The sequence below is a fragment of the Papilio xuthus genome, unplaced genomic scaffold, assembly GCF_000836235.2.
Source record: "Papilio xuthus unplaced genomic scaffold, Pxut_1.1 DF826949.1, whole genome shotgun sequence".
Taxonomy (NCBI): Eukaryota; Metazoa; Arthropoda; class Insecta; order Lepidoptera; family Papilionidae; genus Papilio; species Papilio xuthus.
In genome coordinates, this window is record NW_013531700.1 from 227,716 (window position 1) to 246,456 (window position 18,741).

At 36.1% G+C, this 18,741-nt stretch overlaps 4 protein-coding genes across 5 annotated transcripts in view; 2 read left to right on the forward strand and 2 right to left on the reverse strand.

Moving 5' to 3' along the window:
• Positions 1-241: 241 nt before the first annotated feature.
• On the reverse strand, positions 242-899 carry LOC106120691 (uncharacterized). The gene is made up of 3 exons (XM_013316061.1): positions 800-899; positions 521-724; positions 242-402 (listed from the first exon to the last, which is right to left on the reverse strand). The coding sequence occupies exons 1-3, from the start codon at positions 822-824 to the stop codon at positions 278-280; spliced, it is 354 nt and encodes a 117-aa protein (XP_013171515.1). The 5' UTR covers positions 825-899; the 3' UTR covers positions 242-277.
• Positions 900-1,208: 309 nt separating this feature from the next.
• Positions 1,209-5,117, forward strand: LOC106120855 (NEDD8 ultimate buster 1). The gene is made up of 13 exons (XM_013316323.1): positions 1,209-1,451; positions 1,715-1,974; positions 2,226-2,326; positions 2,418-2,539; positions 2,684-2,841; positions 3,071-3,267; positions 3,338-3,462; positions 3,539-3,690; positions 3,788-3,965; positions 4,064-4,141; positions 4,214-4,352; positions 4,425-4,515; positions 4,590-5,117. The coding sequence occupies exons 1-13, from the start codon at positions 1,326-1,328 to the stop codon at positions 4,714-4,716; spliced, it is 1,854 nt and encodes a 617-aa protein (XP_013171777.1). The 5' UTR covers positions 1,209-1,325; the 3' UTR covers positions 4,717-5,117.
• A 175-nt stretch (positions 5,118-5,292) lies between these two features.
• Traf-like (TNF-receptor-associated factor-like) lies at positions 5,293-10,644 on the reverse strand. Of its 2 annotated transcripts, none has more exons than XM_013315985.1 (11): positions 10,551-10,644; positions 9,885-10,067; positions 9,081-9,194; positions 8,072-8,217; positions 7,610-7,823; positions 7,283-7,424; positions 6,862-7,031; positions 6,434-6,629; positions 6,155-6,270; positions 5,795-5,950; positions 5,293-5,703 (listed from the first exon to the last, which is right to left on the reverse strand). In XM_013315985.1, the coding sequence occupies exons 2-11, from the start codon at positions 9,987-9,989 to the stop codon at positions 5,482-5,484; spliced, it is 1,581 nt and encodes a 526-aa protein (XP_013171439.1). In that variant the 5' UTR covers positions 9,990-10,067; positions 10,551-10,644; the 3' UTR covers positions 5,293-5,481. The 2 variants fall into 2 exon arrangements, with proteins under 2 accessions (XP_013171439.1, XP_013171438.1); XM_013315984.1 differs by having other exon boundaries at positions 10,499-10,633.
• Positions 10,645-15,732: 5,088 nt separating this feature from the next.
• Positions 15,733-18,741, forward strand: part of ldd (lipid droplet defective) — a 44,026-nt gene continuing 41,017 nt past the window's right edge. The window contains exon 1 of the mRNA XM_013316111.1: positions 15,733-15,893. The gene's annotated coding sequence lies outside the window, so the exon portion shown is untranslated. The remainder of the gene's footprint in view (positions 15,894-18,741) is intronic.

Genomic DNA, 18,741 nt, shown 5'->3' on the forward strand with positions numbered 1-18,741 from the left:
TCTATTGTCTGAACCGAAATTGATTTACGATCCGAAGACTATCAATAATGAGTTAGTTAGCTAGACAGTAATTACAGTTTAAATTCTAATTATAATTATTTGCTTGAATAAACATCTGAAGGTTGATTTTAAGGGAAACATCAAGACACACTTTGACTTTTGCTGTTACATGGCGATTAGGTTGCGAAATATCTACTATGGATATCTTAATTTAGTGTTTGGGTTTTTATAATAATGAAATGAAAACAGTAAATATAAGACTGGTGCGGATATATTATTAATGCAGCAGTCCGTGCTTGATTCGTGTGGAAGTACCATGCGATGTCTTCCTGCCGCCCGTTACGTGGCCACCGCGGTGTTTGCGCAGAACCGTCACCTCGACTTCATCTTTTAGAGGCTTTTCTGGAACAAAAATTACAACAGATTCCTAATAACAAATAATAGAGATAAGATGTATTTAAGTATATTCATATATTAAATTTAAAACAGCTATCAAGAAATAAGCCTAAAATATGTTTACCCAATGTCTTGGTCTCATTTAAAGTCTGTCGTCGAATGGGCTTGTTGAGTTCCTGTTTGAATTTATTGGCCGCTCGGTTCCAAATCTGCTGGAAGTGTTTAATCACATTCGAGTTGGTCAACTGCTTGAGTACGCTTTGGACGTCTTCCATGTTCGCAGTTAGCAGAATATACGAGTAACTTCCATGGATAAATAATAAGGCAACTGATGGTAAAATAAATTAATGTCAATACAAACGGTTTGTGTTTTGTTAAAAAATTGAATAATTCGCAAACCTACCAGTACACAATACGATATTGCCCATCACAGTAATCGTAATATGAGCAAGTGGCGGTTGGAATAGGAAATAAAACTGCAAATCTTCATAATGTGATATCACAAAATTGGTGAACATAAAACGAATTGTAATTTAAGTGTTTAATTTTTACTCACAATTGATTACGAAGTTCGATATCTAATGGCAGACTGGTACTTAGTGGTTATTTCGTTTTTTTAAATCTCAGGATAAAACCGTTACGTATGGCTTGCTTAGACATTGTGTACACATATTATGTACGCGCTATAATATATACTACAAAAAACCATATAAATATTGTTTTATCAATGTTATTGCAAAATAAGGAATACGATAAAATGTCTCTGATGCTAAAAACATTTTTTTATACTGGTATTACTTTTTATCTTAACAGAAGTATAGCAACATAGCGCTATTAAATTGACAGCTGTCACTTTGTGTTTTTGCGAGATTTTGCCGATATTTTGCAAATCATTTTCATAAAATAAATTATAAATATTTCGAGTCACAATGGAGGATAATCTCCAGCACGAGGATTTGCTTATAAAACTACGGGGCAAGCTCAACGAGGAGAAGATTAAGCTGTGGGAACCGCCGTATTTGGGCGCCGACGATTTGTTCACACAGAGTTTTCAGGTTCATTGTTTACTTTTTTTGTGCATTAGTCTAATCTCTTAGGTTTATTTATATGCTTTTTAATTTAGAACTAAACACAAATATTTGTCCACATAATAATCAAAATATGTTATAGGAATAATCAAGTTTAATCACTGATAGTTCGCATAGTGCGAAATATTTTAATTTTATTAAATATAATCGGTTTAATTACTTTAACTGTTTTTAATGTTTAATGTTTAATAAACACTGTTTCAATTTAAAACAAAACATTGTTTTCTTAGGAACTCGCAAAGAAGTATGCATCAGATCTATCACTTGATGAACATTTAGTTCTAACTGCGTTGCATGAGCTGCAACTCAGGTCTATGGAAAGAGTAAAGGCCAACGAGGAATTCAAAGACACAGGGCTGGCAACATTCAGGATTAAAGTGACAATACCAAAGGAAAAGCCCAAGATGTTAAAGATACAGAAAACTTTAGATGTGCCGGGTTCTGATCTTTTAAATGCAGTTGCTGCAGAGATTGGTGTTGCAGAATCTAGGTAATCTTAATATCTTCATAATATTACAAATGTAAAACTTTAGATGGAAGGATGTTTGTTAGTATGTATCTCCGGAATAGATAAACGGATTTTAATAAAATTTTGCAAAGATGTAGAAAATACACTGGAAAAATGATTAAGCTTCTAATTATTCATATCAAAGTTTTTAAAAATGATCAAAAGCACCTATCATATAATTTTATAAACATGTATTTGTGTTGTCATAATTTACAATATTTACATAATTACAGGTTAAAACTGATATCTAATGGTAAATTGGTGAAGTCAAACATGACACTAAATGAGCAAAATGTCAAGAATGGCACCCAACTTATGGCACTTGTGTTGGATGGTAAGTAGTTTATAAATAATTTTAATTATAATAAGTGAAATAGGCATTTTTACTTTTTATAATATTAGTAAGATTTAAATATAATTTCCAGCCAGTCCAGATGAGGTGAAGAAAGAAGACAACTTGTACATAGAGATGAAGACAACGAGAGATGATGCCACCATGCTCTCTGAGTATGTCAGCCAGCTGGCCGACTATGATGAGTACATGAAGGTAAGGAATAAAATATACAAGTGTGTGTGTATTATTTTTCAATTATGATTTGTATTATTAAAACTTACTTGTCTAACAATTTTTGTACACAAGTCAAGCTATCTTAAAAAAATGTATAATAAAGGAATCTAAATATTTTGTCAGCTGGAAGACCAGTCCGGTAAGGCGGTGGAGCTGCCCCCGGCGGAGAAGAAGTCCCTGCTGGTGGGGTTGGCGCTGCACGAGCGAGGTCGGGCAGCTATCAAACAGAAGGACTATTCTCTTGCTTTGGTCTTGCTTCTAGAAGCTGATAGGCAGTTCAAGTAAGCTTGGGTCGGCTAACTTAACCTTAAGTCACATGTAAGCTAGAAGATATCTCCACTTATACACGCTTGCTGTAATTTGCAAAAAAAAATGCTTCAGACACCAAAAATTTACAACAAGCGCACACATTTTATGAAGTTTTTCTAATCTCTGACACAATTTGTATACAGGTGAGGGGAACATTATTGAATTTTTCCGTACTATTAATCGGTTTGTGTGCCGGTGTAGCGAGTGCCGGTCCTCGCTGCTGCAGACTGTGGACAACTGGGGCGTGCTGCAGCTGGACATAGCGTGGTGCTACGCGGGGCTGCGCAGCGTGGCCGCCGCGGCGGATGCGGCGCGACGCCTGGCCGCCGCCGAGCGCGCGCTGCGGGACACATACGGCCCCGACCAGCGCCGCCTGCTCGAGCTCAAGGGCAACGCGGGTCAGTGTCACCATCTCTATGTTCCACATCTATACTCTTACATTTGCAATAACTTATTTTGTTACGTCAGCGAACGAGCGCGTGCTGCTGATGCGGCTCTACCTGCTGCAGGGCATCGTCGCCTTCCACCAGAACAGGCGCGCTGACGCCAAGGACCTGCTCGAAAAGGCGGAGGCCGAGCTCAACAATTTGAGGGTATGCTAACTTATCATTTGGGGTGTTTTTTTAGAATCGTGTCTTTTCGATAGGTGTTTATATTTGATGTCTCCAGGTGGACGAGTCTGCGGTGAGCCGGCTGATGGAGCTGGGGTGGTCGCGTGCCCAGGCCCGCGTGGGGCTGCGCGGCGCCTCGGGAGACCCCGACCGCGCCCACCTGCAGCTGGCAGCGCGCGCAGACCAGCGCGAGCAGCATCGCCGGGACAGGTACGCTACACTTGTGGTCCTTCGGGCCGGACTGCACAAACTCTTAAGAATTAAGACGGGGTACAATTTCTTGCTGCACGTTCATTTCGTTTCGCAGACGTCTCCGCCTGCAGCGCACGTGCTCGGACGGGTCGGCGCTGGACGGGGGGCTGGTGCGGCAGCTGGAGGCGCAGGGGTTCGCGCGCCCGCTCGCCGCCATGGCGCTGCGACACAACAACAACGACCTGCAGGCCGCGCTGCGGGACCTCACATCGCTGCGGGAACATCCACAGCTGGTATGCGCTCACCACTACCACTCAAACCCTCGCTACGAAAATTGATCATGACGATGGATCATTCACATCACATGCAATGTATCTATGTTTGTCTCCAGCTGTTCGAGATGCTGGATCAAGTGGTGGACTCCGACTCGGACTCGCCTTCTGAACCGGACAACAAGCTCATTGCAGAGGTACATATACATAACTCAGACATGTGTACGGAGTGACAGGTGTTTGTGTCACACTGTGTGAGTGTTGTGCAGCTGGAGGGGATGGGGTACTCGGGGGAGATGGTCCGGCGCGCGCTGCGAGCCGGACACAACGAGCTGCACGCCGCGCTCGACCTGCTGCTGGCCGGACACGCCGGACGCGCCGGACACGCCGGACACGCAGCCACATCTGGTGAGCAACTCTCACTCTAACACACTCCTGAGTCTACATACAAATAGTAATGCTATCTGTTGTATTGTACAGAGAGTAGGGTGTCCGGGGAGGAGGAGGGAGGCAACCCCTCCACCAGCACCGCGGAGACCTCGCGCACCAAGTTGAAGCAGGAGTGGGAGAGGTGAGTCTCGAGGGCGGGGACTTATACCAATACATTCGGTCAATTTTGTCATTAATTCGTTCGCTGGTGTTTAGGAAGAAGGAGTGCGACCGCGCGCTGGAGCGGCTGTCGTCGGCCATCCGCGGTGATGAAGATGACTACCTCGATACCTCACTCATGGAGGAGGAGCAGTACCTCGCGGAGTACAAGTCCCTCCTCTAGATCTCCTCTTGCACCTGGATTCCACAAAACGTTATATAGAACTTGTAGTAAACAATAGAGTTATGTGCAACACATTCATGGCTTTCTAATGTTTATGTCTCATACTCCTACTCAATCCTCTATAGAGGCTCTTACTTTTTCCCTCTTTCTCCTTTTACAGCTCGACCTTTGTTAAATGAAGAAAATTTCTCATTTTTTATCTGTAGAAATTTTCAAGTAATAGACAATTTTCTAGGAGAAAAGAAGAGCCATCTAGAATATGCTGCTGTTTTATTGTCGTGCGTGTTGTAATAAAATATCGAGTTTAAGAATTTAATTATTCCTTTATTTATAAATGTCATTTAACCGATTGATGTTATAATAATAATAAGTGTCAACACACGAAGCTGGGTTGCCAGCTTGTATTTAATAAGTTTTATCTCATTGAATGAGAACATATTAAAATGTATTTGTGTGCGATAAATGTCTTAGCATAATATTTATGTATTTTTATTTCAATACAATAAAATAAAACATTATTGTAATTCAATATTTCGAGTGAATGTAAAATAATAAATGAATTAAAAAAACACATATTTAAATGGAATAGAGAGATAGCATTCAGTATATTTTTAATAATTTGACATTTTTGGCAGTGGAAGACAACCAATGACATATACTTGTCAAAGATTATAGTTGTCTTTGGCCAACGAAACCCTCCAAAATTAATATTTTCTTTGGCAGTTTTTATGATATGGCAACGATTCCTTCAAAGCCAGTAATTTTTTACTGATTAACCAAAAACTCTAGAAACATGACATCGTTCTTAATATATTCGAACTTGTCCAAGCTGGTGTGCGGTATGAAGATGTACTGCTTTTTCATCTGCACCACGTTCATGTCGAGGTTCTCAGTGGAACGCGTCTTTTCTTCATTCGCTTCGTCGTAGTCGTGGCGGCTGGACGCGGACTTACGGCGGAGCTGCAGTGATTTCACTATATCCATTGCCTACATAATAATTAATATAATTAGTAAATCTACATGTTTGATCATACAAAGACTCGCGAGTGTGACAGTTGACAGAATTCTTGTAACTTACTTGGGACCTGTTAGCGGGCTGGTCTCTGAGGACTAGGCTGATGTTGAGGTCGCAGGGCCACTCGAGCAGCGAGTCATAGGGACCTGCTACCAAACGCACCGTGCAGTTGATATGACGGCCTTTCCATTTGCCGATGCCATTCAAATTTACTTCCGCCTGGAAACATATGTAAATGTAGTCTTCTACATTACATCTTGGATACTAGATATAACAAGATATGTTTGTCATCATATTTCTAAAAGTCCCAATAATTCCAGATGACATCGCACAGATATTTCTTCTGAACACAGACACAGGTTCCAAGAAAAATGTTTTAAGGGTGACATTATACTTTTGGTAAATTACTATCAGAGTACATACTTTGAGAGTATATCCATATTTGCTGGTTCTAAAATGCGGGCTGGTCAGTACTGTATCCTTTTCCTTGGCTTCTTTCATTCGAGAAGTAAAATTGTCTATCCTCCATATAAAATGCCCTGCGATAAAATAAAAAAAACACAATATTAAGTAACTGATTTAAAAAATGGTGTGTATCTGACTAGACGGACCATGTTTAACATGGGACAAACGCTTTCTATGCAGTAAATATTTCTATAACAGAACTAAACTTCATTAATTTTGATACAAGCAGTATTTTACCATCATCGCTGCCAAGTTCTGGATTACTGAAGTTAATCCTGGCCTGGAAGTCAACGATCTCGGTGCGTATCTTGTGGTAGGACTTGGTAAGTGCGCGCAGATCCCGGGAGATGGTGTCCATCCTGCTGGCGTGCTCCGCGGCTTCCGCTCTCGCGTCTGCCGTCGCCACCTCTAGTACTGCAACTCTGTCTAAAGCCTGAAATATATCTTTAAAACATAGGTCTTTCGCGTCTTGACTAACTACAGTAAGTGGATGCTAAAGTTCTACACAATTGCTAAGCGTGAACAACAAATAAAAACAACTGGGGTTTCTCTGGTTTTTTGGATGCCCATGGGTGTTTTTTGACCCCATTTATATCTTGTAAATGTAGATACTGTAATAGTGATGACATTGTTCAGTGATAAGAGAACTTCTGCGAGTTTGCTACCGGTCTCTCATTAGCGGTGGTCTCCAGCTGCGCCCTGAGTGTGGCGAGGTGCGCCAGCTGTTGCGACGTCCGGCGCGCCTCCGCTAGCTCGTCCTCCAGCGCGGCGCGGCTCTCCGCGTTACGTTCCCTATCCTCTTCTATTGTCCGCTTTATGTATTCCATTACTTCTTCTATAAATAAAAAATACATAGTAAAACGATATTATTATCACTGACGCCATTGACGCCGCATCGATTCAAAGGGAACTTTGGCCTCCGATAAACTCACCGTTTTATTGTTATAAATATTTAATTTAAACAAAATTTGAGCCCTTAAAGTTCAGAATCTCAAATATTTTTTATCAACGTCAATATAACATACAAGTTTTACGACCGTGGAAACTAACATCAATTAGTCCTATAGTATAAAAAATGGACGCTACCTAGTCTTCCAATGGCTCGTATCCTGTTGTCGTGCTGCGTCATGGCCTGCTCTAACAGCTCGCGCTCGTTCTGTTCGTGTACGATGCTACTTATCGCGCTTTCCACACGCATCGCAGTGCTCAGCTGCTGGCTCTGCAGCTCCTGTACGTAACAAATATATTTCTAAATTTTAAGGAAATCTATGAATTCAATTGAAGACAGTTACCCCTATTAGACTCAGAGGAGAATGTAATGACAACTTACTAGTTAAAATCATTTAAACTACAAGCAGTTAAAAACGTAAAAATAGGCTCCTAAATCAGATCTGATAAAGGATGGCTTCATACCTGCAAAGCTAGCTGCACGTTTGACAGATCATGTCTGAACTGCGCGGCCCAGTCGGCGGCGCGCGCTGCTTCGGCGTCTACGGCGGCCCGTAGCGTGCCCAGCGCCGACACCACGTGCTGGCCACGCTCCTCCACCAGCACCAGCTTGGTGCGCAGAGTCTCCAACTCCGTGGAGAACACGTCGCGCTGGCTCGACTCCGCACTTAGCACCAATCTGATGGGCAAAGAACTTGTCAATTAGTCCTTTTAAAACAACAAAACTCATTCGCCTCTTCGACATTCATAAAGCATACATACATGTATCTACGACTACGAAAAATGAAAAACACATTGTATGGTATTCGAACCTAGGACTTGCAGATTCCAAGTCAAGTGTTTAACCTCAGAGCCACTGACGCTCTTTTATTGAAAGGACGTTTTCAGTTTAAATATATTTCTTCATTGAACTATAATAGTACTTACTTAATACCAGCCACTTCTTTCTCGAGGTAGGTGACACATTCGTCTAGCGGACTATGTCGTGGCGTCCACGTGTGGTTGCTGACTGGCACGGCGGGCGGGGAGGGCTCCGACACCCGAACGTGTGTCGGGGATGATGAGTTTCGAGCCTACAACATTTATTTGTTTTTTGTGATAATTTATTGGACTAACATTCAAATTAAAAAATATTTACCTTTAGTTCCTGAGACCAAAATCTCAGTATATTATATTAATATTTATTTTATGAATATATGAAGCCATATATTAGTTAAAAATAAGTGACACTAATGTCTTAAAGTTTGTATCTAAAAATTTTGTCATGTCAAAATCTTGACATTCCTGTTAAATATTTAATATATTAAGAACTTGCATAATTGCCGGTTAAAGTTTCTCAGAATTATCGGACATCGGACTTACGAGACGTTTTACATTTTTTGTTATTTTTTTTAAAGAACACCATTAATATTCCTCGCCGAGTTAAAAACAAACGAAAACGCCGCATGGCGACTGACAGACACATTTCATTGCTTTATGACTTTTTAATTATATTTTTGAAATTGCAATATCTGATAAATTCAAAGAAAAGGCTTATTTTAATACATCATAAATCATTTATACTACATTCAATAGATTTATTTAAAGAAATGAGCAAACTGCTTCATATGCAGTAACACTTAGCCTGCATTCAAACGGGTGCTTTTATGCCGTGTTATAACGCGTTCAAATAGCACAAACACATTTCCATGTATCCTACGGTAACGTTCTTAAAACGAGTCACTTTTATCGCGCAGTGTTGCATTTTGTGCACTGGGCGAAGGTAATAAGAGTTATTTTAAAGCGTTCATCACTTAACATCGAGATTTAACATAACGTTAAAAAAGCGTCCGTGCGGCCTTAAGCATGAATACGCCTTTCAAGCCATGATGATACGTCTAATAGACCCACTACAACAAATTCTACCAAATCATTTGTATCCAACCAAAAAACATACCTTCTCCATTTGCGGGCACTCATTGACATGGACCTGCTTATGTTTACGCTGTATCCAGGCGCCGCAGCGCAGCGGGCACTGCTCCAGGATACTGCCGCACTGCTTCAGGTGGTTCTGTACACAGAATAACACACACGATCGTATTTTGATACGCTATCGCTAGCTCTCATCATACTAAGAACAATGTGACATGTTAATCTAGAATTCATAGTTATTATTCTCTAATCGGCACCTAAAATTCTAGTAATATTTGAATATCTCAGCAGTATGTAGGCAGTCATTATCGTCGTATCGTATACTTCGTTATCTTGACAGCGGGAGTATTTTGTGGAATAAATTTATTGATCTTTTTATTCGTGCGATTCGCGTCTCGTCGATTTCGAACGCCCATTCCTTGCTATAGCGATGTGGTCCTTTTGTTGTAATGTCATATTGTTTGGACACGAGCGTATGATTCCAATAACCAAATACAGAGATTGAATAAAGAAAAGAAATATTGTTAAGGAGAATATTTCTTTAGAAACATGATGAATGTGTTCGAAGAAGACGAGATTTAAAAATTTAAAAAGAAAACAGTGTCTTTTATATAGTTTTTATTTATTTTATGTATTATTGAATACACAGAAAAAATAATCAGCCGGTGTCTGTTTCCACACTCCAATTAGTTTTTTCTTTAACTAAAATAGGCACATTACAGGTAGCCTAAGGAACAATTGGGTTATTTTTCTAGACGATCTCATTAAAATAAAACTTTGAAGAACTTATTTCTAGATATATTCTTTAAAAAAAGATATACGAACTGACCTGTAGTTTTCCCATCTCAAACATATCATTGCAGAAGTAGCAGGGACTCTCCTTGCCGATGGTGGCGCCCTCCTGCCGGTCCACCTTCAACTTGTCCAAGCTCATTGTACTAATACCACTAGGAGTAGTGTTAGTAATACTACTAGTAGTGTACCTCACCCCACACCGTTGTTAGTCATTTGCCTAAGAACATTTAGTTAGTTGTTAGTAAACGACTGACACTCAGGATCAGTGTTTATAGTAAATGTTTTTGTTAAAATTGTTAGAAGATAATAAGGAATAGGGAAGTGTGAGTTTAAAAAAATGAAATGCATGGTGTAAACTTTATAATCACTGCCTGTACACAATGTTTTATCTTGATCAATTAACTAGTATAGTAACTCAACCATAAAAAACACGTCATTAACTATAACTATATTTCAAATACGTTTTTTTAGCAACACTAATGCAGGTAATAAAAGCCATCTGATATTTCCAAATGCGCTCTATGTTGTAATTAACGTGCATTCTTCGTATGAAGTATTATCTCTACTTATGATGATATTTGATAGACAACAACTGCGTCATTTCTGCGTCATTCACAACACGTTTAGGACAAAAAAAAACTTAAGTACCTAAAGCCAACGTTTAACGGTGGTTATAGAATATAATTAACGAATAACTCACAAAAATCATCAACTAAAAACACTCTTAATTTATTTTGCACACAAAATGACAGCGGCATGCACAGAGTCGCAATATCAAGTGACATATGGAACTTTATCACTCGCTATCTGATACGGGGCGTTTGCAGAGATACGATAGGGCGTGCCACTCTTTTGCTTTGTTGTTCTAAAATAGGTCAAGGTGGAATAACAATTGTTAAATTTTGGCCCTAACCCTATTCATATTTCTTAAATCGTGTCACAATTTTGGATCGAATTTAATTAACTTTCCTAAAAGTTACAAAGGGATGGCAAATTGGCGGCAAGTTGTTTTTTTTTTAGTTTATTAAAGGCTTAATCTAAAAGTAAATGTTCCAATAAGACATCTGTTAACTTAATGAGAATGAAAATATAGTAAAACTGTGCTTAGAATCTTTCCTTTCTTGATCTATCTACCTTTCCTTTGCAGTTGTTTTGTTGGGTGCATGACTTTGAATTAATTAGATATTTGTTTCGGTGAATTGTTTTGGATTACATACGTACGTATATTTCCCGCGCTAATTGTCCGTCACAACAAAACAAAGGTTTGGCCATTAACAGCAGCTACGTGCAAACCTCAAATATTTTGAATCATAAATTCGCAAAGCGTGCAATTTGTTGATATACGTTAAACGGCAGATAAATAATCAACGTTGCCCTATACAGTCTGAATTTTAATGATGACAAAATTGGATATAATAATAAATATTTAGTTAACAATAAAAACTAATTAAACTCTTATTTTATGTCTATTTAAATAACGTCAATATAAAATACATATTGGAGATAAATACGTAACATGTAAATGACGTTAACTTGGCAATTGATACTAAATAATCAAACAATTAATTATATAGTCAGAAGTAAGTAACACCTAAATAAACATATAAAGAACAATAGTTTGAGGCCGCGCTGTGCGAATGAATACTGAATATCGTAAAACTGCTTGTTTTACGGTTACTTGAGCATCGTCTCTTCCGGAAACTGAGTCTTAATTGCTATAATCCATGGAATTATTTCTTACGTTAATGAACGAGTATAATATTAGTATCACTGAACTTTTTATATGGATAGGCTATAAGCCGGGATGTTATGTGCCTAATTGATTTCCGCCATATTGGCGCATTTGGTTTGTAGCGGTGGTGAGGATTCGAACTAATAATATAGATATAATTATCTATCAATAACATCAACAAGTGTAGGCAGAGGTTACAATTTTACCTACCGTATCTGATAATGTCACCGTCATATTGTATTGTCAGTTTATAATCTCACTAGCCATAAAACAAACGGAGCTATTACTGCACATATTCTACCCAGAAATACGGAACTTATGAAAAACATTTAAATTATATTAAATATAATACGACGTAAACTATGTTTTATATATTTTGCATAAATATGACAAGAATAAAAATATATTTTTTGATATTTATATTCTTGTCAGTTCATACTGACACAGTTACAGGTTGATGCGAGATATAAAATATATCGCCTGTTTTATTGACATATATTGTTGTCTCTGTTTTTTCCAGGAGAAAGTAAGGGATAACAATACGTCTGTGAGTGCCACTTCAGTCGACTCAAAGTAAGAGAGTATAAAAGTTCAATGGATTACACTTTGTTGACATTATACTTCCTTATTTACTTTACATAAGCTCAAAATATATTAAGATAAGTATAAACTGTTATTGATAACATTTAGGAAGAAATAAAGTAACAATTGTTTTCTATCTCAATCATTTGCAATTTTTTTATTAGATTTTTTCACGTCAAAAATTCAGGAAGGAAAATACACAAAATGGCTTTCAAAAAATCACAATTTTTTTTCTCATAACGGTTTATTAAAAACACTATGTCTGCGCGGTATTAAAAAAAATAAGAAGCCTATGTGTTCTTCCAGACTATTTTCTACATCTATGTCAAATTTCAGCAAGATGCGTTGAGCCGTTCCGGAGATATTTTCAAACAAACATCCATCCATCCATTCATCTAAGCAATCGCATTTATAATATTAGTAATAAATTCTTAAAACTTAACTTAACTATCGAAATCACTGGTTCACAGTTAACATAAAAGCTTAAAAACGCGTAAACTAACATAATAATTAGCTTTTTTACGCAAGATTAGAGTTAGGTCAGTCAAGGTCAAGGCAGCGTGGTCCCTGGCCCCATTGGAAACCAGCTCACCTCAGCATTTCGCTGGGGTCAATAGAAATAATTGATAGACCTCTTAATTATGCGCATATTTTAACAAATTTTTGTTATCGTATCAAGATGAGTTAGTTCAATGAAATGTGAACTTGCTTGTATCCTTGTCAGACCATTTTACCCGACTGTCTTGATTACATTATGTCACATTATTTGTCACCTTTAGCTTAAACAGCTTAACTAATATGGCGGATGAGGTATCACACGATTATTTTTAAGGTGTTTTTCAAGTTCCTAATGTTACGAAAGGAAACAGTATTCGATTTCATACTTAAAATATAGCTTAACATCTACTTATGTTAGTTTGTTCTGCGGTTAAACAGTGCAAATATTTATCTAAACAAATTTAGAAAAAGTCTATTAAAAAATTAATAGCAACATTTATACACTAAATTAATTTACATAATTGTGAATTTTTATATAATTCAAGGTCAAGTTAAATAATGACTAACGTGTATATAAAATAATTAATATACGCCGGTAATGGTCAAATATTACGTCGAAATAGTCCTCACAAAAACAGTAATACAGTATATTATATGTTTAAAAAAAATTGTATATGTCTATTCGTGTGTTCTTACAGTACATGATGCTACTGACGGCAGAGTAGATGGTGACATGGTGTCATTTTTGTAGTGTCATCGTGAAGTCTGTAACTCCGAACATGTATCATACAATCAAATTCATTGATGTAAAGTTAACAATAAACCAAGCCTTCCCATTCAAATAGCAGTGTACAATATGTAGGTACTATCGGGGAATATGGTGACATTACATCTCAATAGCGAGTTTTCGCGTTTCGCAAGCATTGGGACGATGACGCAGAAACAAGACGCAGCTTTTAAATATGTCTATGAAAAAGCTCGCTGAATACCCGACTTGTAGATTTTACTATGATGCTTTCATACGCGTAACGCACTGCTATCTAATAGTTTATTTTGGACACGGGCTTGATTTCGTCTCGTTTCAAAGTACTAGATAATTTTCCTGTAAGTGGAACACCGCGAAGGGCATTGACTGTACATCCAAATGAAAGGTCCATAGAGCATTGAATTTCAAGGACATGTCACTGTACAAATACTAAACTGTGCGCATTTCCCGTAGATTAGGAAAAAACATACGAAAATAAACCAATTTTTATTATTAATTTCCATTCAATTGGAAACAACATGGGCTCCTACTAAACATAACTATTATAAGTTAGTTATACTAAAAACACGTGTGTTAAAAATTGTCAAAATATTATAACAGGAAATATGCCATAAGTTGGTTTGTAAATTAAAAAAAAAAGAAAAACGATTACTTTTCGCTTGATATTCATTTCTTTCATCGATCTGACGCAGTTAAAATATTTGATGTTCAAAGTTCCAAATGCCTCGCACCATGCGTTTAAATCATTTGACACATTTTATTGGTATTTCATGGTTTTACTATTGACCTTATTTTATAAATCACGGTTCAGATTATGCAATATTTATGATGGAATAAAACATAATTAAGATAACAAAACAAATGTGTTTTCAATATTTTTATATGACACAACTCCTTAGTATGCAAAATTAAAACGACGAGGCTTCTTTCAAACATTTTTATGTTCATAGAAATTTAAACAAAGATTTTAATAATAATTTAAATGTAATCTGTATCGCTAAGGAATCAATGTAGTTAGTTAATAATTTATATTAAATTGCATCGCAGTATTATTTAATATTTTGTTTCTAAATATAATTTTGACATTTTACCTGTTTAGTTTAGTAATCTTACTAATATTAATGCGAATGTTTGGATATATGAATGTTTCTTACAAGGATTCTACAGAACTGCTTCATGGATCTCGCTGAATTTAGTACAGATGTAAAACATAATCTGGAAGAGCACATATGCTACTAATTCGGTTTTTTTTTTTAATTTTGAACGGACGGAGTCACAGGCAACAGCTAGTTATTTATAATATCGTAACTTCAAGGTTAATTGCTAGTCAATGATGCGCTTTACATCTTCTAAAAGAAGAATAATTAACCAACCGTATAACACGTGTGTAACATCCACTGCCACACTCAGAGTGTAGATTTTATAATTAATATACACTTAGGGAATAATTTATCGACCGCTTAACAACTGTAAGTGAGGAAATATATCTTAAATACAGCATTGTACAATTCTGCGCTCTTTGTACCCTTTAATAATTTGCGTAATTATGAAAAAAAATTATAAAAATCTTAGTTAGAATGCAAATTTCATGCTAATTTTTTTTTTTGTGTCCGAAATATGCATTTTAAACCGGATAAGACGGAGTTAACAATCAAAGGTCCGAAAAATATAATTAAAAACCCTGACGTATTTGTGCAGATTTTAAGTATGATAAAAAAATTCTATAACTACACTAATAGCGTTTTTTCCAAATTATGTTTACACGATTATTATAAACGTACGTTTCCACTGTCGATACACTTGTATAAAATATCTATCATTTTATTGTCTACAACCTAAGGGAGTAGACTAAGTTTACAGATTTCATATGGGGCATTTGTCCTCTGCTTTCGCTTGGTTTTAACGTTGTTGTCGTAAAAACTATCATCGGTCTTACTTATGTTAGCCTAGATCTAGATCTAGGGCGGCTAGTAGTAAAAAATCGTTTATGAGGATCTATAGGGATTGTCATAAAACTTAGTTATACAAATCAACTCATCGGAAGTTTTTATTACAGGTTACTAACTAGGTAACTACAGGTAAATCTTTACGTTACTTCTAGGTGACTGTTTTAATCGGATGGGCAAATGGATGGTAACTATAATGGTTTCCTCTCAACCAAAAGAACTGGTATTAAACAATAAAACCACGATTGGCGAGAAATCTTCCGCCGCCGTGTGACGTCATATTTATAATTCCAAATTTGAAACCTGCGCGTGCGCAACCGGCGCCCGGCGCGACGGTTCATCTTGTGTTGTTGCAGTGTCGTGTGTCAGTCGGTGCGCACAGGCCGAGGGTCGTGGACGTGTACGACCTTTTACTATTAAATGTTACGCGAGTTTGTATTTTAAAATAATATCATTGAAAATTATAATATTGTGCACAGTGAAGTGAAAACAGCCGCCTTTCAAAAGACGTTCATTGTTGTAAGTTTTGTCAAATAAAAGTTCTTATAATTTGGAGCTGGCTTAATTAATATTACACAATTTAATAATTCTATAAATGTTTTTAATTATTCCTTGACATTATACGAGATATACGAGTTAGAAGACAAGAAATTATTCTTTTAATTTTAGATATAAGATAAACAGGTAGTTGCATTTACAGATTTCAAAATATCTGCTGTTTCTATACTGTCCAGTTTCGACTGTGTGTTACGTTACAATTATAATATATAATATTCTCTAAAAGCTTTTATTCTTTAGATGTCTAAACAGCGAAAGATATTAATATCTACCGCGAAAAGCTCTGATAAAGCTTCTCAGCAATATTTTTTTACATTTCTCATACAGATAACGAAACCTTATCTATTAAATTGTACAGCTTTTTGAAAACATGATAATATATCGAATGTGAATTCCCACTTGCAAAATTACACGAAGATTCAATATTATCATTCCCTTTATACGACTAGTATAAGCATGTTCCCGCTTAAAACGATTCCTATCATTAATGTTTCACGTTAATTTTCAATATAGTAAAAACGAATTCCGAACGACCAGGACCGTTTTTCTAAAGACATGCTTAATGATATAGTTATGCCTTAAATAATTTTGACTTTGTGATTATTTGGATTATTCCGTAGTGTAGGCCTCGCGTCCGCTTCTCAAATACCTTTTTTGGTGTCTAGAGAGGGGAGGAAATCTTCGAATGATACCCTGCCTTTTGGGAGTAAGATAGGGTTATGTTATAATACTATTCACTAAACTCCCCTTGTTGGCCAACAACATCCTGGGATCCATGCAGTGCGATCTTCAATGGAACGCACCGAATGGTCCTCGCACCTCAAATACCTACTTTTTTTCGTAATGCATAATTAATTTTGGGATCGGTGATAAGACCAAATTTTGTTTTATGTGTCATTAATGGAATAGAATGGACAAAATATTTTAAAAGTGTGGAAATAAGCGCTTAAAGCAGTTCACATACAAAATATACTCATTTAAATACGAGTACATTTTTGACTTATCATTCATTTATATTGGATTTAAACATAATTATATTTGTACAACATCGTTGAAGTCTTTCAAACGAGCATAGTTTATTTCTGAATTGCATGTATGTTATTATTTATTTCTGTACATAACTTTATATCATATTTATAACGTGTTAAAAAAATTATTGATTAAACTATTGTATAATATTTTGGATTTTATTTGATTGAATCATATAAATAAAATATTATAAATAAAACTTTGTTGAAAAAATATTAATGAATCGAAAGATATTAAAATATTATTCAAAAACGAGTAGTTGTTATAACATTTGTGTTTGTTCGCTTGTGTACTTTATAAGACGTGTTTTATGTCTACATATATAAGTATAATACATAAGAATAACGTAAGATACATTAGCCCAATGAACATTATGTTTACATACTGACGTTATATACAAAATTATAATATTTAGGCAAACAAGTAAATAAATAAGTAAAATAATTCATTATTTTTCTTAAGCTTCCGTATTTATTTACCTGTTTGCCTATTAGATTTAAGAGGTAACATGAACCAAGTTTTTGTCCACCAAAACGATCTGTCTTCCGTTATATCTTTTAAGTAATTCATCCCTCTTTTCTTAGGCCTAGAGTTAATTATCTCGAAATACAATTAATTGTATTTAAATTAGGTTGATAATAAAATGTATAAATTAATATTCCGGTACAGCTGAACAAATTCTACAAGTACTTATGAATTCTTGATTCGCGCAAAACTGGAAACTGAACTTTATCTGTTTCAAATTAAAATAATTTAAACCTTTTCCTTATTTTTTAATTTAATAAGGCTTAATTGTTTTTTTTTTAATACATAATCGTTTCACACGCGTTTAGTACATTATGTAATAATATAATTATATAATATTTTTAATTAATTAGTAATATACACACGATTAGTACTACAAAAACATTGTGAGACAAGTTGATCTTTTGTCTTTAGGGAATTTTGTTTCAAATTTAAAACCTTCGGTCAACTAAAAACAAACATAGATTAATTATAACTTTAAAGTAAATTCAGTTAAGTTATTTATTTAGGTCGCATTATAATTCTGTAGGTAGATTTGTGAGAGACAGTCACGCACTGAGGCAAATGCTCTTTGATGCTATCTTCAACACGCTTTAGTGTTTTGCCGATGCTGTACGCGCTTATTTACATATAATAGAACACATAACGTAATAGTTAGTTTATCTAATAGCTGCCAGATATAAAGTTCAATCCTTGCCTAAAGAAAATAAATTTTTAAAGTACTCTCAGCATTAGTGTCCGTCAAACCGATGTAAAGCTGTAAACAATAAATTACTTAACTAAAAAAAATGATTTACAAGGAGCGAAGTTCTAAGGTAAGAAATTAGACAAAAAACTAAATAAGAACCGCCATTTTTTGTCGGTTAAAAATAAAACAGTTTATCAAAACGTCATTAGCCAATAGTTTAAGGGTACGGGTTTCCGATAACGAGGTCGGGGGTTCGAATCCCGCCATACGACTATTGTAAACCATGTCCTAGCACAAGCATAGAGCTTAGTTGGAATGGTATAAGAAATATTAGTGAATTAACAAAAAATCTACTAATATTTTGTCAAAAAAAAACCACTTTACAATAATATAGTAGCCACCATTTTGGTTCTGATGTTTGTATGATTTGATATAATTTGCCGTGAAGAAATATGTTCACCGATGTAATGGTACAATTTGAGAATTACAGTAAGTCGGTAACAACCGCATGCATATTGACGTCACGAGTAATTGCAACTATTAGTAAGCCGTATTAACAACTGCGAA

Bases quoted from the DNA above. Each gene is read 5' to 3' on its own strand.
- Traf-like (XM_013315985.1), bottom strand. From the start codon at position 9,989: ATGAGCTTGGACAAGTTGAAGGTGGACCGGCAGGAGGGCGCCACCATC. The intron at 7,824-8,071 runs GTAAGTACTATT...TTTGCCCATCAG, and splicing joins AAAGAAGTGGCTGGTATTAA to ATTGGTGCTAAGTGCGGAGT. The intron at 7,425-7,609 runs GTATGAAGCCAT...TGTTACGTACAG, and splicing joins ACGTGCAGCTAGCTTTGCAG to GAGCTGCAGAGCCAGCAGCT.
- LOC106120691 (XM_013316061.1), bottom strand. From the start codon at position 824: ATGGGCAATATCGTATTGTGTACTG. The intron at 725-799 runs GTAGGTTTGCGA...TTTTACCATCAG, and splicing joins CAATATCGTATTGTGTACTG to TTGCCTTATTATTTATCCAT. The intron at 403-520 runs GTAAACATATTT...TTTTTGTTCCAG, and splicing joins AAATGAGACCAAGACATTGG to AAAAGCCTCTAAAAGATGAA.
- LOC106120855 (XM_013316323.1), top strand. From the start codon at position 1,326: ATGGAGGATAATCTCCAGCACGAGGATTTGCTTATAAAACTACGGGGC. The intron at 3,268-3,337 runs GTCAGTGTCACC...TTGTTACGTCAG, and splicing joins CGAGCTCAAGGGCAACGCGG to CGAACGAGCGCGTGCTGCTG. The intron at 4,516-4,589 runs GTGAGTCTCGAG...GCTGGTGTTTAG, and splicing joins TTGAAGCAGGAGTGGGAGAG to GAAGAAGGAGTGCGACCGCG.